This window comes from Aspergillus multicolor, assembly GCF_047715735.1.
Source record: "Aspergillus multicolor strain CBS 133.54 unplaced genomic scaffold BDW74scaffold_49, whole genome shotgun sequence".
NCBI classification, from domain to species: Eukaryota; Fungi; Ascomycota; class Eurotiomycetes; order Eurotiales; family Aspergillaceae; genus Aspergillus; species Aspergillus multicolor.
In genome coordinates this window covers 155,603-177,868 of record NW_027396000.1, presented here as the reverse complement: position 1 = coordinate 177,868, position 22,266 = coordinate 155,603, and the positions used below count along the sequence as shown (strand labels likewise).

The 22,266-nt window shown below is 52.2% G+C and overlaps 8 protein-coding genes across 8 annotated transcripts; 2 read left to right on the top strand and 6 right to left on the bottom strand.

The window, feature by feature from the left end:
* Positions 1 to 47: 47 nt before the first annotated feature.
* BDW74DRAFT_183743 (WD40 repeat domain-containing protein) lies at positions 48 to 2,166 on the bottom strand (the record flags this gene model as incomplete). The annotated part of the gene is made up of 4 exons (XM_073730595.1): positions 48 to 57; positions 147 to 445; positions 1,264 to 1,901; positions 1,956 to 2,166. The coding sequence occupies 4 exons, from the start codon at positions 2,164 to 2,166 to the stop codon at positions 48 to 50; spliced, it is 1,158 nt and encodes a 385-aa protein (XP_073578215.1).
* An 847-nt stretch (positions 2,167 to 3,013) lies between these two features.
* BDW74DRAFT_171527 (putative protein kinase) lies at positions 3,014 to 4,494 on the bottom strand (the record flags this gene model as incomplete). The annotated part of the gene is made up of 6 exons (XM_073727320.1): positions 3,014 to 3,198; positions 3,263 to 3,443; positions 3,501 to 3,581; positions 3,644 to 3,810; positions 3,862 to 4,213; positions 4,294 to 4,494. 6 exons carry the CDS (start codon positions 4,492 to 4,494, stop codon positions 3,014 to 3,016), a joined length of 1,167 nt encoding a protein of 388 aa, XP_073578214.1.
* A 310-nt stretch (positions 4,495 to 4,804) lies between these two features.
* Positions 4,805 to 6,116, bottom strand: BDW74DRAFT_171526 (uncharacterized protein; the record flags this gene model as incomplete). Its single annotated transcript, XM_073727319.1, has 4 exons — positions 4,805 to 5,159; positions 5,211 to 5,469; positions 5,512 to 6,033; positions 6,101 to 6,116. 4 exons carry the CDS (start codon positions 6,114 to 6,116, stop codon positions 4,805 to 4,807), a joined length of 1,152 nt encoding a protein of 383 aa, XP_073578213.1.
* A 521-nt stretch (positions 6,117 to 6,637) lies between these two features.
* BDW74DRAFT_163510 (type 1 glutamine amidotransferase domain-containing protein) lies at positions 6,638 to 7,665 on the top strand. The gene is made up of 3 exons (XM_073726116.1): positions 6,638 to 6,771; positions 6,848 to 7,091; positions 7,159 to 7,665. The coding sequence occupies exons 1-3, from the start codon at positions 6,694 to 6,696 to the stop codon at positions 7,548 to 7,550; spliced, it is 714 nt and encodes a 237-aa protein (XP_073578212.1). The 5' UTR covers positions 6,638 to 6,693; the 3' UTR covers positions 7,551 to 7,665.
* BDW74DRAFT_110498 (cell wall mannoprotein 1 family protein) lies at positions 7,629 to 8,558 on the bottom strand. The gene has a single exon (XM_073721764.1). The coding sequence runs from the start codon at positions 8,284 to 8,286 to the stop codon at positions 7,708 to 7,710; it is 579 nt and encodes a 192-aa protein (XP_073578211.1). The 5' UTR covers positions 8,287 to 8,558; the 3' UTR covers positions 7,629 to 7,707.
* Positions 8,559 to 9,603: 1,045 nt separating this feature from the next.
* Positions 9,604 to 10,741, bottom strand: BDW74DRAFT_171523 (uncharacterized protein; the record flags this gene model as incomplete). Its single annotated transcript, XM_073727318.1, has 2 exons — positions 9,604 to 9,642; positions 9,698 to 10,741. The coding sequence occupies 2 exons, from the start codon at positions 10,739 to 10,741 to the stop codon at positions 9,604 to 9,606; spliced, it is 1,083 nt and encodes a 360-aa protein (XP_073578210.1).
* Positions 10,742 to 11,337: 596 nt separating this feature from the next.
* Positions 11,338 to 12,678, top strand: BDW74DRAFT_171522 (glycerol-3-phosphate dehydrogenase family protein; the record flags this gene model as incomplete). Its single annotated transcript, XM_073727317.1, has 3 exons — positions 11,338 to 11,387; positions 11,453 to 12,564; positions 12,617 to 12,678. The coding sequence occupies 3 exons, from the start codon at positions 11,338 to 11,340 to the stop codon at positions 12,676 to 12,678; spliced, it is 1,224 nt and encodes a 407-aa protein (XP_073578209.1).
* Positions 12,679 to 13,421: 743 nt separating this feature from the next.
* BDW74DRAFT_183737 (type I polyketide synthase) lies at positions 13,422 to 21,293 on the bottom strand (the record flags this gene model as incomplete). Its single annotated transcript, XM_073730594.1, has 5 exons — positions 13,422 to 20,427; positions 20,475 to 20,808; positions 20,855 to 20,912; positions 20,959 to 21,045; positions 21,093 to 21,293. The coding sequence occupies 5 exons, from the start codon at positions 21,291 to 21,293 to the stop codon at positions 13,422 to 13,424; spliced, it is 7,686 nt and encodes a 2,561-aa protein (XP_073578208.1).
* Positions 21,294 to 22,266: the final 973 nt, after the last annotated feature.

Sequence of the window (22,266 nt, the reverse complement as noted above, 5' to 3'; positions counted from 1 at the left end):
CATCTGCCGAGAGCTTCAGCTCCCAGACGCTGGCCGGGAGCGTTTGTTTACAGTCGCCTGTGCTAGCATCAAGTATAGTTATTGAGTCGGAAGAACCCAGCGCGATATAGCGGCCGCCTGGTGAAAAAGCCATGCAGTCGACATACTTTTCTCCATGTGTGAAGGTATGCGTGTAGACCTTACTGCTTGTGTCCCAGAGGCGCAGAGTGCCGTCTTCAAATGCCACCGCCACCGCTTGACCACCCGGCGAGCCGGCTACTGCTCCCGTTCTTCTTTCACATTTGAGAGCGTATTTGGCAGTGCCGGTTTCGGCATCCCAGAGACGAACCGTGCAGGACGATGCTGATGCGATCAGCTTATCGTTGGCGGAGATATCAGCACAACTGATTCCATCCTTGTGTCCCTTGAGAACGCGTTTGCGCTTCAGGGAGATGGCATCAAATAACTGCATAGTTCTTGTTCCGATACGGACACTAGAACACGGCCACCTGTCGCGAACACAAGTTTATAATTCCTGCCTTGGAAGGTCTTTTTGCAGGACCCGGTTGTCGTATCCCACAACTTCATCTCAAGCTCTCGAGATACCGTTACTAGATGGCGACTGTCGGGTAAAAATCTAACGGTCGTGATAGGTTCCCCATGCACAGCGAGGCTTCTTTGCCAGGCATTCGTAGCTGTATCCCAGATGTGTACGCTATTCAGGGATTTCGTCGCCAGAATCTGTCCGCAAGGTGAAACATGCATGCTAGTAACAGGCGTGGCGTGTCTTTGCCAGGCAAGTGACTTTGTTGTTTTGTTCATGACGAAAGGTAAGTAATCGTCGTCCGTTCGAAAGGTGTCATTTCGTTGAGATAGCAGAACTACACGTTGGACAATCCCAAACTTGCGGAAAATGAGAGCCCATTTTACTGGGTCCATCTTCCGTAGAAGAAGAGGGAAGATTGATGCTGCTATGTATATAATCATCACAGCGTCGCGCAGTGACTGTGCTTGAATTGCAATCGGTTCCTGCTTCTTCCACCAAAAGATGTAAATCAGCCAGGTACAAAAGGCTACATCGAAGCCGTGAGACATGTAAGTTACGATTCGTTGCACGACTCGCCTCTTATTGAAGCCACGGAACCTGAATGGTGGCGATTGCAATGGTAAAGGGGCATCCCCAGCAGTAGGGCTTGCACGGGCTGAGTGGTATAATGGACTAGAGCTATGGTCCCAGACACAAAGGTCGCCTTTCTCGCCTCCTAGTACCAATGCGTGGCTTACCGTGGAGTAGGTCATAGCTGTAAACCCAGAGACTGAATTACCCATCCGTACAATAGCCTTAGCACGTCCAGCTTTTGCCGTCCAACGGATGACTCTGCTTCCACCTGCCAGCAGAAGAGATCGCCCATCAGGTGCGAGGCACATAGAAACGCACAGAACGTATTCTAGCTCCTCGATACGAATTTCTGCCTTCCAACGGCCAGATCTCTCATCCCACAGCCGGAGGAACCTGTCGTCCAATGCTATGGCCAAAGTCGAACCATTCAATGAGAGGCCCAGTGCTCTCGTTGCATGTTGACTCTGTCGAACGTCATGCCATCGCTCAGACGATTGTTGCCACAAACGCACAACCCCAGTGCGCCACGCGCATGCTATTACCGCACCATCGTGAGAGAATGCCAGAACGTCGGCGCCGTTTGCTTGAATTTGCTTTATGGAATCCATTGACTCCTTACACAAACGTCGCGCATCTTTATGTTCCGTGTCGACCAAGATAGCATCCAACTCAGTACGATTTAGTTTCCCAGCTTCGTACTGATCCATCGCATCGTTGGCTTTTAGGACTCGGCTAAACGCCGCCTTCAGCGAAGCCTGAGTGTCGGGGCATACAGCTTGCGCTTCGGCTAGGTTCACCTTTCCTTGGAAGATGCGCAGCCAGGATTTACGGTCAATGTCCAAAAGTCAGACTGTACCGCTTCCTCTGCCCATTCCGGGCATGTAGGTTAGGACGACATCGTGCTGACCGATTCGACCGTTCGTGTAGACATTCGCGTCCCCATACTGTTTTCCGTAGACATGGCCGGTGTCGTACGTCTCATCGAAAAGGGCCTTGACCGCATCGGCGTCGTCGGGAAGGGCGCATACAATTGCGATTTGGAACTCTTCTCGGGTGTGGGGGCGCATGGTGGGAAGCGTTATATCGTCGAACGTGACGACATGCGGTCGCTATGCGGAAACAAGATGCACGATAGCCATTCGAGAGAGACTCGCACAACCGTCTGGCAGCGACGGGGTTAGCCGCGGAGAACAGTGGGCAGCGCAGCGCAGCAGACACAGTGAGATGTTGGTTTGGATGGATGGCCCCTTTTAAAAATCGAGCGAAGGTAAAGAGAAGAAGATTAACGACTGAGAGAGGCAAAGAAGTCATAAGCCTAGGAGGGCGCTGGCATAACACCAGGCAGCTGCCTGGTAAGCCGTCGATCCTCATCATCTTTCGACAGTCACTCAGCCTCGTCTTGAGTCACATGACGATGTACGACAACTATCAGGATAAGCGTGTTATAGAGGGACGCATTTGCAAATAAGGCAGTCTGTACTAGGAAGACACACAAGGAAATTGTTAGGTTTCCAGCGTGATGGAATACATGGCCCATCCTTGGGCAAACCCGTAATTTGCCGAGGACTGAGAATGGGTACTGTAACGAGAACTTGAGAGAAAATAAATACCGTAATCGACCCCGGCCGCGATATCGCGTTGTCAAGACGCGGAGCCACGCGATAGCCCAACATCTTGGCCTCTCAGCAATCAAGACATTTGCCCAGCAGTCAGCTTAATCAACCATAAAAAGCTGGTGCCTTTGGAATCACTTATTTAGAACATAGTGTCCCCTTGACAGATATGTATGACTCTCAGGGAGATTCAATATCTACTTCAAAGAACGCATGCGTCGAAATATATACTTGTCCCTCTACCTCTGCCCCCAAGTGAATATGATCGACTTCCTGACCTTACCCTCGCCGACCTTCTTACCTACTTCTCCGAAAGCCACAGATGAGAAAGCAAGCCATCCGCCGTAGCTCTATCCTCAGGCCTCCACTTTAGCATGAGCGAGATGAACCCTACAAACTGGGCTTTGTCCTCCTCCTCCTCATTGATTTGGTTGGCCATGGATCTCAGGTCCTTTTTCCTTACGAGCTCGGGGAACCTAAATTGTCCTATGCATGAGACCAATTAGCCATGCATATGCAAGTCCGTGGCATCAATGAGTAGGCAGCAAACCTTGTCCGTCAGAATATCGGGATGTCTCTCTCCTCCGATCAAGAAGATCGCGCGGTAGTGGACCCAAGAGGGAGATGATCTGGGCTACGTGAGTTTCATCCGCTGAGCCTGGCCCGCCTGAGCCCAGTCCGGAGTTTGATGGCATATCAAATGGCCCGCGACCGTAGAATAAATCCCAAAGCTGATCCCATCAAGCATTAGTGGTCATCAAAACATGATCCTGAGAGCAAGATTCTACCATAACACCCAAGTTCCAAATGTCAACACTATAGCTCCACTCGCACTCGAGGCAAACCTCCGGAGCCCGGTAACCATCCGGCTGGATGGGGTGGCTGTTCGGTGGCCCATCACCGCGCACGGCAAGCCCGAAGTCTGGATTACGGGTCGACCCAGGTCTGTGGATGACAGCCCCCAATAGTTTCGGGAGAGGTATATCTCTCGATTGTCTAGTTGCTTCCGTGGAAAGGGGTTGGTCATCTCGTCTTGTGCGACTGAATCCATGATCGATGGGTTGCAGAGGACTAGTAGGATGTTGTCTGATTTGAGATCTGATCATCTGTTAGTAGAGCTGTGACTTCTGCGAATCGCGCTTTACTTACCTGTGTGGATAACGTGGCACTCATCGTGGAGGTACCGGAGTCCTTCGAGGATGAGCTTCGTTACCTCCTTCAAGACATCTAGGGGAATAATGTTTCCTTTGCAAAGCCGTTTCAACATCCACAGTGGTTCGCATAGCACGTCAAAGATGATGCAGATATGCGGGTTGCCGCCTACCGGGTTGGCAAAGCGGAATGAATCTAGCAAGGTGGCGACAAAATTGCGACCGAGATGTTGAGGATTGGCGCTGGTGATGTGCTCGGTAATGCGCGGCTCCTTCTCGGCTGACTCTTGAGATTCATAATTGTTTGCATTGACTTTAATGGCTACATATCGCGGTGGAGCCATCGCCATCTACAAATAGTGAGACTTTGAGAGGCGGGAAATAGGACATCGAAGTAGACCTACTGATGTAAATCAAGGGCCAGCCATACTGTCAAACTTGTTCCATAGCCTATTTTGTCGGTGATCTGGTACCGGTCATTGAGGGTCTCATAGAGACGGACGGGGTAGAAGTGCCGGGGGTTGTAATGAGGTACGTGTTCTTCCTCAATGAGACTGGCTGCAGGGAGTAATTTCGCCGGTAATGTGGAGGGCTTGCACGGGACAGACTGAAAGATTCTCCTTAGATACATGGCCAAAGAGATGAGCTTGCTCACTGCCCTGGTAAGCATAAGGGGGGTTTCCCTACGCGCTGTCATGTGATATTTGTTTACATGCCCCGTTGGGATAGCCATGCACAAGTTTCCTGCCTGATTTTAAAATGATTCCTAGGGTGAGCGCGTAGCTTATGGTGGACAGGTTACCGGCCAAAAACACGGAGGTAAAGTTGCTCAGGACTATAGTTCCAGGTCTTCCAGATCAAGCGTCAGCTTAAAAGACCCTCCTACATCAATAATATAGCTCATGCCATGCCCATCAAAATCAATCAATCTTTGGGTATAATCACATACCTGCTTCCTCCATTTCCAACAACCCAAGAAGCAGACTATCATCCTTCCATCTGTCAAGTGCCTTACTCTTCCACGTCGCCAATTCCTCATCTTCCATATTAAATGCCCGCCGAAGCCCCCCGAACAAGCGTTGATGCGTCTGCGTATCAACAAAGGAGCTCTCGGGCCCCAGTGCGAAGAAAAACCTCTGGACCTTTCGGCCCTCAATAACACAACCGGCAAGGTCATCACGACTTTTTTCGCGAAATATGGCGTCGAGCCTCACTTCCTCTGCAGCTATCTCATTGATGCCGTTGTAGAATTCATCCACCGGCCACATCATACAAGGGGAGCAGAAAGCCTCGGTTCTGGAGACTTTTTGAGTCTATTCCCAGTCTATGACGCCCACAATATCGTACGAGTCACTGACTAGGATGTGGTCGCCCTTATCATCCGGGTGCTTGAGAAAGAGCTGGGTTTCCGATGCGATAGCTTCTGAAAAAGCGCGGACATTCTCGCGGCGGAATCGGTGGACAAGGTAGGTGTCTACCGGACAGCAGGAGTCAAGCTCTCCGTTGCCTATCATTGCGAGATAGGCGTCGAGCATAGCTTGCGAATACTCTAGTAAGGAAGAGAATGGACCAAGAGGGCCCTTTCCTGCCCTATATGTTGATTGATCTGCGATGCCTTGGATCTCTATAGCACAATTTACCAGAAAACCAAGTGATCCAATTGCGTTGAAGGGATGCTTCTCGATTTCAAGGAATATGCCGACCAATTGCTGTAGAACCTTCTCTTTCTGCGGGGGGGTTGCCGCCTGCCAGTCCAGCGGCTTCCCATCGAGCTTTTCCATGAGAACATAACCAAACCCAAGTTGATTCGCGGGATTTGATTCGCAAACCCAATCGAAAATTCTGGGTGCAGGAATGCGAGTGTGTTGTTGGAGGTAAGTCATAGTGGCCGCCTCGCTCCGGAATATCCAGTCACGGACTTCCGGAGGTGGTGACGAGGCCCTCGCGAGTCGAAAACGTGCAAGCCATTTGACCTTGTCTTCGAAGACAATCTCATCATGGCAGTTCTGGTTGCCCATCATGGAAGACAGGCTCTTGCGGGATAGGTCAACGGTGCATGGGATACCGTCTCTAAGCATTGCTGCGCGGGAACATAGCTTTTCGGGGTCAATTTCATTGCGTAGCTTGTCTATGTGTCGAGCTTCTGTAGCGGCATGTTGGGCAGAGTAGGCTTTCCAGTTTTCCTAAAGGGTCAGCATGAGCAGTGCCCGCGGGCCGCTATGGGGGCAAGTCAATACCTCTGGTTCTGGGCATTTATGTCACGGCTCTCGGCGTGCGTGCGGCACTAGTGTCTGTCGCATAACAGGCAGTCTCCTGTTCTCTGCGCGCCTGGCTGTCCACATCCTTCCCAATCGCATGACCATTGAGATATTTTGAAAGATTCACTTTACTTCTATGGAGTAACGCTCTGGTAATGACAAGAAATGACCGCTCTTTATCTTATATCTCCTTGAGTGTTGTGGCGGTGTGAGAAGAATGTTAAGTCCAAGACGTGCGTGGGCGAGATGGACGCGCCAAAAAACGTGGTAGACGGCCATTGCTAAGATACTGTTTCTAGCAATGCATGAGTGCATGGTCGAGAACGGTAGTCAAATAGCAAAACATGAACAAAATTCAGTAGTAGTAAGAGTAGGAGTAGCATTTGGTGGGGATAAAACTCGGGGGACCTTCGGGGCCCACGGTGCTGATCATGATGTCAATGCCCCGCCCGTCGAGCTGCATTTATAAGCTGCAGCTCCTTAAGCTCCGAGCTCCCCTCTTTTCAACCCATTGAACGAACCTCTCTTCTTCTAACATCTATCTCCTAGCAAATCATCAAGATACAGCAACAATGGCCCCCAAAGTCCTCATTGTCCTCTCCTCCTTCGACAAGATCGAGGCCAACGACCACCCCACAGGATGGTACCTGGTACGTGCTCTCACCCCTCAATCCCCTTCCCCTCTCCCCAACCTTCATCACTAATAGTAATTCTCAATTCCCACAGCCCGAATTCGCCCACCCATGGGAAGTCCTGCACTCCAAAACCGAACTCACAATTGCCTCGCCCAAAGGCGGCGCCGCGCCCCTCGACCCCTCCTCCGTAAAGATGTTCGAGAATGACCCCGTCTCGACAAAGTTCCTGAAGGAGCAGGAGGCTCTCTGGAAGAACACGGAGAAGCTCTCTGATGTGCTCCCCCGCGCCGAGAAGGGCGAGTTCGATGCGATCTTTTATGTTGGCGGGCATGGACGTATGTACCCATAACCCGTCCACAACCTCTCAGTACAAGATAAAGATACTGATTTGTGGGCCAATAGCAATGTTCGACCTAACAACCGACAAAACCTCCATTGCGTTGATCCAATCTTTCGCAAACGCGCGCAAGCCCGTCTCCGCCGTCTGCCACGGGCCCTGCGTCTTCGTGAACGTCACGACGCCCTCGGGCAAGCCGCTCATCGCGGACGCGGAGGTGACCGGCTTCTCGAACACCGAGGAGGACCAGGTTGATCTGTCCAAGGTGATGCCGTTTATGCTGGAGGATGAGTTGAACAAGAAGTCTGGCGGGAAGTATGTCAAGGCCGACCAGCCTTGGGGAGAGAAGGTTATTGTTAGCCAGGTTAAGGAGCTGGGTGGCACGCTTATTACGGGGCAGAATCCGGCGAGTGCGACGGGGGTTGGTGAGGCTTTGCTTAAGGCTCTGGGGTTGTAGATGGACTTGGATATGATTTGGATGTTACTGCGCAGGTCAACGGGTTGGGAGGCTATCTGATTGGAATATGACGAACATAGTCAGAATGTACATTGAGCAGAATATATTTGATACTTGATCCTTCAGTCCCCCGTAAAAACCCCCGAGTGATATAGCTCTACTCAAAAGCAGCAATCGCCTCCTCAAACTTTGCCTGAATCTGCTCATTAATAATCGGCGCAATCCCCGAATACGTCTTCGTCAACCTCTTAACAACCTCATCCCCCAAGCTCGCCGCGAGATCCCTCTCAGTAACAAGATTCGCTTTCACCAAGAAACCTAGACTCCCAATCCCCAGCAATCCGTTATCAATCTGCGGCTTCTTGCGCACGATATTATCGAGAGTCGAGTCGATGTTCGGCTGCAGGTCCAGGAAGGCAGCGGAGACATTGAGCGATTCTTCTTCCGTGAAGTTTGCAGAGGCCTTGGTTACGCTGACGGCGTCGCGCAGGTCGTTGTTTAATGCGATGGCTTGGAATTCGATCTTCAGCGCGGTTACTGTGCCGAGGATCCCGCCTTTATAGGAGGTTACGGTGTCGTTGAGGGTTGTCATTGATTCCGTGATGGTGTTGACGGCGGAGATGACAGCCGCGCCGTCGCGTTTGGTCAGTTGGCGCGCATCAGAAGCTAGGACCGGGACGGGTGATGCCGTAGTAAGGGCCGTGAGGGCCAGGATAAGGGGAATGTGGAAGTGCATTGTTGCCGACGGCGAATAACAGCAGGATATGGCGTCAAGAATGGGATGGATGGACAATGACCGAATATCTCTGCAGCGATGAGAGTCAATCACACCCGCAGGGAATTTTCATCTTGAACAGCAGCAGCTCGGAGATTTATCTCCATCAGGCCCTATTGAACACTCATTGATCATCCGCCCATCCCTCTATTAACGTCAATGCTACCCCAGATCTCCCTCACGCTAGTGTCAGCTCAATTTGCCCCCCGCATTGAAAGAGGAACCATAGCGAGCGAAAGTCCGGGGTAAGACGGCAGCGATTGGACCAAGGCCGAAGGAATCACACATGTCATGCTCCATCCCGAGGCATTAATCAATTGCTTCTCATTCAAGTCTGCAATCCTCACATCTTAACTTGCGCCGAGCCAATCTTATTGATAGACTTAATGTCCCCTGAGTTTGCGAGTGCCTAGGTACTGCGCCTGTGCAACTGGGATTCGGGTCTTCAATGACAGGGGTGCATATTTCACAGCCAATTAGGTTCCTGTGGTCACTTCGTCAGTTCCATGGTTCTTTGGTCCGAACACTATGACCTGAACTTTATGAGGTCCGAGTCGCGACTCGAATCTAACGCGAGAGATGTGCTTCTTAGATCGCGACGAGGAGGACCTTTTCCCCCGAGTCTAACCTTGGTGTTGAACCAGGCGATGCACAAGCTGCAGCTCAACTTTGAACCTGATCACGGCGGTCGCTCTCCCGCAGAGCGGCCGTCATCTCGGGCCTTCAGTCGCGGCAGCTGACTTAGATCATGGATAATTTGGAGAGCGGGGAGGACTTGAAGAATTCAACCGTGGTCGACGGCGATGAGATCGACGAGAGGCACTCTTAGCGGTGCTTGGCTGGCTTGGTGATGATTTTCGCAGTGGATACCGCAATGGGTAAGGCCGGGATTTCTCCAGGGGCTCTAGAATTGTCGAAGCTTTATGTACATAGCTTACGCTTACCAAGGCATTTCATCCGCACTGAGTTATACAATCTGTAGACGGCGGCAGCGTGGTTGGAGAGCAACAAACAACACTCGTAGAAGATTTGATCACGATAAAGCGCGTTCATTATGCCGAAATTGGTTTCGTATTATATAGATGAAGGGAGTTACTATCTTGAAGCGAAACTGCTCCATGACGTCGTTATGGATCAGAGATATATATTGGCAGGGCTACCAGATTCGGTGGCATTTTGCGAGGACATCAGACAAAACAAAATGGACAAGCTTTTCATGAATTGTAGGGTGCTATATTATTTATTCTTTTCCGCGTTTACCACGCTTGGATGAGAATATCAAATCTCCATCGGATATTGCTTTATTTGCCTTGAAGTCTAGCATGATAGTTTGTTACGAGGCCCCCTCAACATCTCTCAAAAATACCCTCACCCTCCTCACCAGCTCCTTCCTTTGCTCAAACTGCCTCTCCCCCTCAAGCGTATGCGTCGCGCCCGGGATAATCCCACTTTCAGCATGCCAATATTGCCTCTCCGCATCCGTCGCCCGCTGCCACCTCGTCAACAACCGCTCCTTATCAACATGCGGCGGAACAGCAGGATCACTGCCGGAATACAGCACGAGCAGCCCCTTTTCTCTGCCTAGAACGCCGCGATGCCGAATCATCCCGAATGTCTTTCTCAATCGTTCGTCTCTTAAGTCTGAGCTAAATAGGTCGTCTTCACTGGGACGAGAAGGAGCATCGGGGCTCGTGAGGCTGAGGAACCGTCGACTAGAGATCGCCGTTGACGGCGGATATCCGATTGCTGCTGTGACGGGGAGGGGGATGATCGTGTCGAGGCCGTCGTAGTCCTCGTATGTATGTTTCTTCGCCGTCGCCACCGCATCACCGACGATCTTCCGCATGTACTCCGCGCTGTGTCGGTCGTTTCCTTCTCGCAGAACAACCTCAATGGCCTGTCGATCGGATACAGGAGCCTGCATGATCGCACCATCAACCCGCGGTCGGAGAACCGGTATCCACTCATGCTCATGCCCAGGATCCAGCCCAGGCCGAGGAAGCCTTGGATTCGGCGACGAGATGTAAGTCATGACATCCTGGCTGCCCGTGGAATGCCCCATAATGACGATCTTCCGCTCGCTCTCGCCCACGAGCGATCCAATTTTATACTCTCGGATATATTCAATACATTTCGCCATCTCATCGGTATCCCGTCCCAGCCCGCTTGTCCCCCACCCGCCGTACGACGAGGATATCACGGGCGAGAAGACGGACCATTGTGTGTCTTTGAGCGCGGCGACGATGTTATCCAGGTATGCGACCGTGCCGAGGCCGTCGCCGAGCCCAGAGATGAAGAGGAGGGTGTGTGGTTTGATGCGGTTGCAGGAGGAGTATTCGAATGCGACGAGGCGGTCTGCGTATTCGTGGAGGAGGCCCGGCGTGGGCTTTTTCGGGGGTGGTGGGAGGACGCGCATGGTGAGGGCTGGATGCCACCGGAGAGGGCTCAAAAAGGGTAATTCAGGGGGTCCGGCGGGAATGCGGCGATCCGTGACCGTGGCTGTCAGCGGCAGGGACCGAAGAATGTGATCGTGATGCCATTTTGGACCGGCAGGGTGAAGATCACAGACGAGTCCATCTCGGGTCTGGAGATCTCCCGATTTTCAGCTGGGCTTGGCGTTGCTTATCATAATCTCTTTTGATTGGTGTGAGCTAATCGCTATCGATAAGAAAGCATCGATAAGCCATGCCGTCATAGCCTCATGTGGCTGTTGTTTTGACAAGGATTTGGTGTTATTCTGTGCTAGGTGTCAGGATTCTTTTTCCAGTGAGATAACCTGGCGAGATATAAGTGGACTAAAGACATGCCGGGGGCCGACTGCATGAACTGGAGGGTTGCCGTAAGGATTGCATCATCTTGGCAACAAAAACAATCCTGGAAGCCTAAGGACTGCCGAGGGCCCCGTATGATATCATATTGAAACAAACATTATATTAACCAGCCAGACTTCCTTCATTGTTAGGATTCTGCTATCATTTCTCTTACGACCACGAGGTTACGAACACAGACACAATGGCACCCACACGAAAGCACCAAGTCTCTGTCATCGGCTCCGGCAACTGGTACCCCTACCACCCATCCGAACAACCCTTCTCTGTTTCAGGAGAACACATCTAACAAAGTTCAGGGGCTCAACAATCGGCAAGATCCTTGCCGAGAACACATCCGAACACACCGACACCTTCGAGAAAGAGGTGCGCATGTGGGTATTCGAAGAAGACATCAAAGTCCCCTCCGACTCCCCGCACCACTCCAAATACGGCGACGAACCGCAAAAGCTCACGAAGGTCATAAACGAAACACACGAGAACGTCAAGTACCTACCGGGCATCAAGCTCCCATCCAACCTCATCGCCACACCAGACATCAAAGAAGCCGTCAAGGACGCATCCATCCTCGTCTTCAACCTCCCGCACCAATTCATCGATAAGACCCTCGACCAGATCAAGGGCCACCACCTCCCCTACGCCCGCGGCATCTCCTGCATCAAGGGCGTCGACGTCTCAGATGGGACGGTCACACTGTACTCCGAGCGCATCATGGAGAAGCTAAGCATCTACTGCGGTGCGTTGTCGGGAGCAAACATCGCGCCTGAAGTCGCTGCCGAACGTCTCTGCGAGACAACTATCGGATACGACCCGCCGCCCATGGACCTTACATCCGGCGACGGCGCGCCCAAAGATAACCTGATCAAGGTGGACGTGCAGCGCCAGAAAGACCGCAAGCCAACGAGCATCAAGCTCGAGCGCGTCCCGCAGGATCTCCCACACGTTAACGGCGAGCTGCTCGAGAAACTCTTCGAGCGCCCGTATTTCTTCGTGCACGTCGTCAAGGACGTCGCGGGTGTTGCGCTCGGCGGAGCACTGAAGAACGTCGTCGCGCTGGCAGCAGGCTTCGTCGCTGGCAAGGGGTGGGGCGAGAACACGAAGGCAGCTATCATCCGGCAGGGTGTGGGCGAGATGATCCGGTTCGGACGCACGTGGTTCCCTAGTTCTGTGAACGAGAAGACGTTTACCGAGGAGAGCGCGGGTATTGCAGATTTGGTGGCGAGTTGCTATGGAGGCCGTAATGTGCGCTCTGCGACGCATGCGGTTGAGCAGGGGGTTAGTGTAGGCGAGATTGAGGAGAAGGAGATGAATGGGCAGAAGCTGCAGGGTGTTTCGACGGCGCAGGTGGTGTATGACTTTCTGGATAAGCATGGGAAGACGGGGGAGTTCCCGCTATTCTGTGCTGTGAGGAGTAAGTTGTTCTTGAACTTGAGTGATTATGTTGGGTGCTAACTGGACTATAGACATTGTTGAAGGGAAGAAGCAGGTGGATGACCTCCCTGCTCTGCTCAGGAAGAAGAAATAGATAGAAGAATCAATTAGCGAAAAGAATACACCTAAATAGAGCATATTTACATCGTTTCCGATACTAGATTTGCTGACTACAGGACCTACGATCCCTTGGATAGTAGCGGCAGACACCTACCTGCCTTGTAGACAGCTAAGTCGATGGCTAGATGCATAAACCCAAAGCCACTCTGATAGAGCAGCGAGCCAATACAACTACCTAGACACGGTAAACCAGATGGAAGGCTCACACACCTCAAATAAAACTAAATGCAAATATCCTCAGAAGATTCCAAGAATAATCAACAAAAAGATTCTATTGAGATGCTTGAAGAAGGGAAGAAAGATTGAGGGAAGAAACAGGTATTTATAGGCCGCTGGATAAGCTTTTGGATGACCAATTCGTGGCGTGCCTGCGGGCGTATGTTCCGGTCCCATGGTGTTGTTTCCATGGAGCGCGATGGAAGATTTGCGTAGTAAGCTCATACCACGCGGTAATTTGGTCAATACTGCGGAGATAGATGGAGTTAGGACGCCCAGGGGAGAGCACGGGCAGAGAAGCCGAAGGTATAAGCCCATGAACAGGGAGGAACAGGTGACAGCAATTGCCAATATGGAGTACAAAAAGCCAGTATCTAGCGATAATGCAAATCAAGTCAAATTAAGCGTGCTCCAGCTAAATCTATCGAAGACGTAAACTCGTAACCAGCTCATTAGATCCATGATCCCATTATTCATAAGCTCATCAATCATCATACGTAGTCACATAACCAAAATCGAAGAATCAACGCGTGTGCTCTTGCGAGTGACCTCGCTAGCAAGCGCAGAGAGAGACTCACTCTGCATGATACTAAAGATCGAGACGTCCGCTGCGGCCTGCAGGGCCAACATATTGCGCAACTCGACTGCACTGAGAGAGTCTAGACCGTACTCTGAAAGTTGCTTTGCGGTGTCGACATGGGCGATGGGAATCATGAAGATGTCCGCAAGCTTGTTCGCGATAGCAGCGACCACACATTTCTCCGCTTCCTGCCGGGTTCTCGCGTCCGATAATTGGTCTGCGAGCGATGTCGTTGAAGAAGAAGCGCTGCTGCCGGTGGGCTGGGCTTGTGTTCTTTTCTGGTATTGGAGGGCTTGGAACCTGGCGTCTCTTCCCAGTGGGGATGAACCGTCGGGATGCCAATGGGGCCCTGGGCCCTGATTGATGCCCAAGGCAACTTGCTTGTCGAATGGCGACAGGACGGCGGACTCCAGAACTCGCAAGACCTGGCCCTCGGTTATAGGATAATGGCCCAGTTTAGTTAGCCGGTCAGAAACTGCAGTAGCCCCTGCGACGTATCCGACTCCTTTCACCGGACCCAGGTCTATCGATACAGCGGGAAGACCCTGGGATACACGCCAGTGAGCGAGTGCATCCTCGTAGGAATTACCTGCCGAATAATTCGCTTGTGTTGCATAGCCATACATTCCAGACATGGAGGAGAGGAAGACAAAGAAGTCGAGATCGGCAGATTTCAACTGGGTGTGCAGATTCCAGGACACTTTGATCTTTGGATTAATCGCAGTCTGCCAGTCATCAAATGACATTCGTTCAAAGACGGAATCCTGCAAAACCATGGCTGCTTGGATCACTCCACAAATAGGCGGCAGATCGAGTGAACATCTGTCAAGGGCTGCTGCTAGTTTCGTCTGATCAGCAGCGTCGCAGGAAATAAGTTTGACACGGCAATTGCGTGGCCGGAGTTGTTTCGCCAGATCAGCAGCGGTGGGATTGGTGGACGCGCTGCGGGACATGATGATTAGATTTCGAGCCCCATGATCAACGAGCCAGTGAGCCATGGAGCGTCCAATGCCACCCGCGCCCCCAACAAGCAAATACGAAGCATCGGACCGCAGCCTCGCGGACTTCACTCGAGGGACAACACGAACTCGTTCTTGGGGACCAGCCGAGAGAACAGCCTTGCCAGTAATCTTTCCACTCTGGAGCAGTCGGAACACTTTGCTGATATCATTGAGCGGATAAGTCGAGACAGGATAAACGGGAGAAATAGCTCCTTCCTCCAAGAGGCGTCCGATTTCCGCCAGAGAAGAATGAATGAGTCGCTTATCGTGCTGAGAAAGCGCTAGCAAATCGAAAGAGGAGAAAGTAATGTGTTTCGAGAAGGGCCGCATCTCCAAGTGGTTGTTTTGCTCAATATCACGTTTACCGATCTCAACGAAGTGACCAAAAGGAGCGACGATGTTCAGACTAGCCTGCAGCAGATGTCCTGCCAGTGAATTGAGCACAACGTCGACGCCACGCCCATCAGTGGCTTCTAGGATGCCATCTGCAAATGAACTGTCTCGGCTGGAGAAGATATGATCGGCAGGTATGCCGTAGCGATCCATAACCAACGCCTTCTTGTCGGGAGACCCTACGGTAGTGAAGACCTCCGCCCCAATTAGTTGAGCGAATTGGATAGCAGTCTGCCCAACACCGCCCGCGCCGGCATGAATGAGGACAGTCTGACCGCGTTGAAGATGAGCAATCTTGTAGAAGCAGATGTACACCGTTGTACAAAGCGCGGGAAGCGAGGCGGCCTGCTCGAAGCTTAGACCAGGGGGAATATGCATGGCATTGGTCCATTCGACACGCGGGCGGCTAGCGTAGTTACCACGGAGAAGAGCAAAGACTTCATCCCCAACTGTGTATCCGTGGGCTGCTGCACGGGGTCCCACTTTGGTGATAACACCAGCGCAGTCTACGCCCATCACGCGCTCCTCCAGCTGCCCCATAGCCACCAACACATCGCGAAAATTCACGCCGTACGCTCGTGGTTCAATTTCAATGAAGTCCGGCGGGAACCGAGAGCCCTCAGCAGGTGCTGCGGGATCATCATCGAAAGCAAGCGTGTCCAAAAGGCCTGGGATCCCGACTTTCAATGCGAGCGGACGGTCTGGCTGAGAGAATGTTTCCGTTGGTAGAGTTTCGGGTGATGCCCAATCGAGAGCTTTTTGGGAGAGCATTTGATTGCGGTCGGTATCTCGAAATAGGCGAGGCACCAGGATAACACCGTCGCGTTCGGCATATTCAAAATCATATGGTGGCGGGACCGATGCACCACGTTCGCTATCCTCGAAGCTCGCAGTCGTAATCTGCGTGATAGCCGTCGCACTAGCATCAGACCAAAGACTGACGTTGGGATCTAGGTCCAACGTAACATATCTCCGACCCACGTACTCGTGTCGTATGCTTCGAAGAAACCCCGGGGCCAGCGAATGTTCAGGACTTTCGCAGTTGACCGCTCCACCGCGAGTCACCCAAAGAAGACCGCGACTATGTTTAACCATGGTCTGGACTTTGGATAGACCAGCGGCGTCCAGGCCATGTAGAAGCGGCTGGTCAACTTCGCCGAGAAACACCACAAACTTGCCTATATATGACTCGGCAATCCCACCTTCAAACTCAACCACTGATGCGATCTGCCCAGCCGCAGCGAGATTGGCCCGAAGCACCTCAAGCCACCGCTGCTGGCATGGATTTCCCTTCCGTTCCACAATGACAATGGAGTCGGAATTTTGGTTTGATGGAGGCGTGGTCACAGCGGTGGATGTCATCACATTCATCATGTGCCATTCATCGCTTTCACAATCACGGACCTTGAAATCGACACCAGAAAATCCAGCTGCCTTCAAGGATTCATCCCACAAGGGAACACTCAATGTAGGGCTCAAAGCACGCTGGGGCTCTTCGCTAAGCCACCAGCCAGGCAGTAGTCCAAACGCAAATTGAGAATCAAGTTGATCCTGGGTGGTTTCCACCAGTAACAAGGTGCCTCCAGGTTTCATCAGCTGGCGTACATGAGACATAGTCTTGGATATGGAAGCTGTGGCATGTAGCACTTGTGCGGCGATGACGATATCATAACTTCCTAGAATGAAGCCCTGACTAGCTGGGTCAGCTTCGATGTCTAGCTTGTCATAGAGCATAATCTCGTCCCAGGGGGCGAATTCCTCCCGCGCTGCTTCGAAGAACGCGGGAGAGATGTCAGTGAAATGGTACAACTCCGTAAGCGCCCCTCCTGTTTCAGCTGTGCCTATCATTGGCAGCGCATACCGAGTCATGCCTCCAGTTCCGCCTCCGATTTCTAGGATCCTTGCGCGGGGGTTTTTGTGGACAATCTTTTGCAAAAGATGGGCGGCCTGATGCAGGCTTCGATCGCCTTTCAGAGCTTGTCGATAATAGCGGTTCAGCAGATTCTCCTCCATCATGAGTTCCAATGGCGACTTCTCATGGCGGAGGATGGCAGTTAAGTGAGCGCCTAGACGACAAACCATGGCACCGTTCACACTGGCACGTCGGACATGATCGATGAGTACCTGACGTTGCTGCGGTGTATCATCAAACCAGCAGGCACTGTTCTGACCAAGGCGTCCATCAGCAGCAAGCTCAATCTGTCGCTGCATCCAGCTGTGGAACTTGGCATGATGACTTTGAAGCCTTCTAACATCCATAATACTGAGAGACGAGAGTGTGCTTTGGATGTAGTACAGACATACTCGGCGGAGGTCAGTTAGCTGCCGAACCTCCTCATCATCACGAGGAAACGATAGCTGCTGACTGAGATGCGCACGCATTGTGTGTGACATTAGAGACATGTCAGGCGCCCATACAACGTTCGTACAAGGCTCGCTTTCCCACTGACTTCTAGTCCGCTGACGTGTTGCACTCCGTCCCACTGATTGATACATGGCGTCACGAACTTCCAGCACAGGCAGGGCAGTGGTATCGTTGGAATCAGCCATTGTAATATCAGAGTGCATGACTCGTGCGTCAATCTGACGGAGGGTTGTGAAAGCTTTGAAGCAGTGACCAGCCGTGCGGCTGATGGACTCTGAGATCCAGAGACTACCAAGCGACCGAGGTACCTTTGCATCCTCCCACTCTTTCCCTCCAAGTAGGGGGGCATAGATAGTCTGGAGTACGGCATCCATTGTGATGGGATGAATCAATACCTGACTCGGCGGATCGGTTGGTAATGTCGTATCAGGAACGAACAGCGAGCAGTCAGCTCGTCGATTATCTCCGGCTTGCTCGATGTTGGTAATAACTTGGAATGATTGCCCGTGATTGATACCTCTTTCCTTCATCATATCGTATAGATCACTGGACCCGAAGCGCCGTGTGTAGCCAGATAGGCCATCAGGACGCGGTCTAGGAACAACTTGAGAAGGGCAATCCTCCAGCTCGGCGGTGATGATCCCACGCGCATGGACCGTCCATCGATTTGCAGGAGTAACAGATGACACCTCAAATTGTTTCCATCCCCGAGACCCGATATCCCGGTCATTGACCTCGCGTAAGATCGTTTGGATCTCAACGCCGTCGTCATTCTCTGGAATGACCAAGGCTTGCAGAATCTCGACATTACGCATCCGATAGCCGGCAGTAACTTGGTTTTGCTTTGACTGCAGTTCAGGTAGTTGCCTGACCGCCTCAACAGCCAAGCAGATAAAACCTGCAGCTGGGTACAGAATATTGTCTTGGACGACATGGTCGCGAATCCAAGCAACGTCCTTGGTTCTCAGGATTTGTCGCCAGCTGGGGTTGTTGAGGTCCGAGCCCAGTACAATATTGCCGAGAAGGTCATGGGGCGGCTGGGACCGCTCGCGAAGAGCTTTGTTGAATCTGGATTCATACCAGTGGCAAGCTTGGTGGTTCCAAGGATAGGATGGCAGATCGGTAAGAACTGCAACGCTAGGAGGTCGACCATGAGGGAAATTGACCGCATCCAAATCTACAGGAAATCCCTCCGAAAGTAAGCTGGCGGCGAGCGATTGCATGCTTTCGATTGCACTTGTTTCTCGTACCAGGCAACCTAGGTAGGGAATATTCAGCCCTGCGAACTCGGGTTCATCGAGAATTTGTCTGATAGGACCACCAAGAGCCGTATGTGGACCGACTTCCAAAATCAGATCGACATTTGCGCCATCTGCATCAGCGCCCCCAAGGACCATGTCAGTAAACGCATCAACGAACTCCACTGGCTGAAGTAAACTGTCAACCCAGTGGCTGGGCTTTGTCAGCTGCGAGAGGGTCGGAACCCGGCCTCCGGTTACTGGCGAAGAGAATGCGATCTGGCCCTGCTCTTCGCTGGTGCTCGAAGATAAGAGACCCTGCAGAGCCTTGCGGTAAGGTCCTGCAATGGGATTCATGTGGTGGGAATGATAGGCGGTGTTGATTTTGAGCCGATGGGTGAAGATGCGGTCATTCCTGGCTAGGGTTTCGAGCGCGACCACAGCATCTTCATCTCCAGACACTGTGGTACTGGCAGGACTATTTAAACATGCCACTGTCGCCGTACCGCTCTTGGTTTCGAGACGCGCCAGATAAGATTCCGTTTCTTGTCGTCCTATACCCACCGCAAGCATAGCTCCCCGGGAGGAGGTACTGAGGTTGATCCTTGCGGCAAGTAGGGCACGGTGGTAGGCGACGCCCATCGCGGCTTGACAGCTGAGAGCACCAACGGCGTATGCAGCAGCGATCTCTCCACTGGAATGGCTTGTGACGGCCACGGGGTTGACGCCCCACGATCGCAGAAGGCGAACCAAAGATATTTGGACGGCCACACATAGTGGAGTGCTATATTCGACGTCATGGACGCGCGAGGCGGGTATATCTTGGTTCAGTTCCTCGATGACAGACCAGCTTGCGCCCAACGCCGTAATATGCCGATCTGTTTCTTTGAGCGAGGCCTTGAATACTGGGTAGGCCAAGATCAATTCACGACCCATTGCATACCACTGAGCGCCCTGGCCGGTAAAAACCATTCCAATGCGAGGGTTTCGTGTGGTACGGCGAGGGGCAGGCATATTAGACTCGAGGGCTCGAATGGCCTCCCGAAAGCCATTCTGGACCGGAACAGGGCGAGCGGTCACCCACGGAAATCGGGTGCGACGCTGGGCCAAAGTATATGCGAGTCGCTGAAGTATGTCCTCTGGATCATCCGTAGCCGTTTTCTTTCGTAAGTATTTTGTTACGTTGAAAATAGTGTTCAGGCAAGCCTCCTCATCGCGAGCGCTGAAAATGAGTATCTGCGATTCAAGGTGTGTTGCGGACATTGTAAGCCCGCTTCCATGAAGGGTTGACGGCCAGTTCTCAACAATCAAATGGGCATTGGTGCCGCCATAGCCGAAGTTGTTGATAGAGGCACGGCGGACACCACCTGGGCCAGCTGGCCATTCCTCCAATCCGGTAACTACGCGCATATGACACTCATCCAGAGCTAGCCTTGGGTTAGGTTTTTCGAAATTGATACTAGGAGGAATCTTGGCTTTCTCCAACGCCAAAACAACCTTGATCAAGCTAGCAAGCCCGCTAACCGCTTCAGTATGTCCCACGTTTGTCTTTATAGAACCAATACGCAACGGTTGCTCTGCGGACCGACAGGCCTTGAACACAGTAGCAATTGCACGACACTCAATGGGGTCTCCAGTCGCCGTGCCTGTTCCATGAGCTTCAAGGTACTGCGTATCCTGAAAACTCAGCCCGGCCCGATGGTAGCAGTCACGCATCAAAGCTACTTGGGCGTCTTCACTAGGGCTGGTGATTGTTTCTGTTTTGCCGTCTTGGTTCAAACCAGACTCACGGACAATGGCTCTAATAGGGTCTCCGGCGATGATCGCATCTGACAAACGTTTGATGACCAATGTCGCAATGCCTTCTCCCCTACCATAGCCATTTGCGCGGGAGTCAAAGGCATACGACTTGCCGTCAGGCGAGAAGAATCTACTTTTGTTAAATTGTGGTAATGGCTGAGGAGGTAAATGACTAACCCAACCGATCCCATGGCTTTGAATAAGTCGGGATTAAGTAAAACACTTGCACCGCAGACCAGTGACATGTCGGACTCCCCGGTACGTAAACTCTTGACCCCCTCGTGCAGGGCAACCAGACCGCCGGAACAGCCGGTGTCTAGTGTTATGCTGGGACCCCGTAGATCAAAGAAGTGTGAGACGCGGTTGGAGAACATTGCGTCTCCAGTGCCGGTAGGCAGGTAACGAGGTAATTTGTCCTCATCCCGAATGATTCCATCCCGGTAATCGCGTGAAAACAGGGCGGCATATACAGCAGTATTGCTTCCAGCGACGTCCGGCAGCGTGATTCCGGCTGTCTGGCATTAGTGATAGTACCATAGTGATAGAAAAATACACACCATTTTCAATGGCTTCATACACAGATTCCAGTTGAAGACGTATTTGAGGGTCCAGCGACTGCAACTGTCAGGCATGCGCAGTATTCCCCAAGAGTCCCACGTACCGCAGCTGTTTCGGCCGAGAAGCTGAAAAATGGAGCATCGAACAAGCCAATATCCTGTTCAAGGAAGTGTCCTCCGCGGACGTCGAGCTTCTGCCGTCAGTGACATCCATGATATTGAGCGAATGATGACGAACCGAGTTCGGTCTGTCGGCCTTGGGATGATACGCCCCCTTCAAGTTGAACCGGGAAGGGGGAATTTCACTCCAGCCGCTCCTCCCGGCAGCCAGCATCTCCCACAACTGATCTGGGCTGCTGGCCTCGCCGGCGAATTTGCAGCTGAGGCCAACTATAGCGATGGGCTCCATATTAGAGCGATAACCGGCCGTAGTATGCATTGTGTTTAGAATTGGTCTTGAGTAGCATATATGGCAGAACAGCCAGTGCAAAGCAAGCAGAAACGTCAAATTGCAGATGCTGTGTAAGAGCTGGGACCAGTAAGAGAGAATATCAAGACGTAGGCAGCCCAATGCCCTATTACGGCACTTGAAAGGGTCCAAAGCAGCTTCCTTTTGTAGTTTTGTGCCCTCAGTATCCCTAGCCCGTCCTTTTGATGACAAGCCCTCGGAATCACGGCCTGGCCCCGGTTATGCAGCACGGCACGCAATTTCCTGGACGGAGGATGCCTAAAACGGCAGGCCCCAGTTGTCGCAGATTCCTGAAGGATTGTGGACACTCAGTAAAAGGCCTACCTAGGTAGTGGAACGCGGGGTGGATGCTTGTAGGCTGGTGGTTAGGTTCAAAGAGGTGGTACGTTCAAAGGCTGGCACTGTGCGCTCTCTGGTCTGTTTGAGAGATGCGGAAAATTCCTGATCCTTTTTTCGTGCTGCTAGACCAATCGAGCATGCATCATGATGGATGACACACAGCAAGAGGCGATAATTCTTGCTTCCTCGGTGCATGAAATCTATGACAAGCCGGGAGACCGCCCAGGGTGCCCCGCTACTTAGCTTCAGCGAGTCTCCACTTCTCATCACCGTGGCAGACATGGCAGACTGCCACGTAGCTATAGAGCAAAAGATACTGCTGCAGTTCATGTATGCCGTACAAGAACCGTGAACCTTACGTGAACCCCGCCGTGCCACTTGCAGTCGTGCGTCTAATGCAGGATCGATCGAAGCAACATGTGCGAATGCAGATCGAGCGACTAAGCTGTCGGGTTTGTCCCAGGTTGCTGTACCCTGCGGCCTGTGCGGGCATCCAGCAACCGGTGTGCCGGCAAAAGTACGGTGTCGCGGGAGTTTCAGATGCACGCAGGAAATTGCGGGTTGTGGCACGGGAGCGAGGCTGAGGAAAGACGGCAAAAAGCAA

What these genes read in the sequence shown, in the direction of transcription:
- BDW74DRAFT_163510 (XM_073726116.1), top strand. Translation starts at nt 6,694, where the DNA reads ATGGCCCCCAAAGTCCTCATTGTCCTCTCCTCCTTCGACAAGATCGAG. An exon ending in ACCCCACAGGATGGTACCTG is followed by an intron (nt 6,772 to 6,847) that starts GTACGTGCTCTC and finishes CAATTCCCACAG; the next exon opens with CCCGAATTCGCCCACCCATG. An exon ending in TTATGTTGGCGGGCATGGAC is followed by an intron (nt 7,092 to 7,158) that starts GTATGTACCCAT and finishes GTGGGCCAATAG; the next exon opens with CAATGTTCGACCTAACAACC.
- BDW74DRAFT_110498 (XM_073721764.1), bottom strand. Translation starts at nt 8,286, where the DNA reads ATGCACTTCCACATTCCCCTTATCCTGGCCCTCACGGCCCTTACTACG.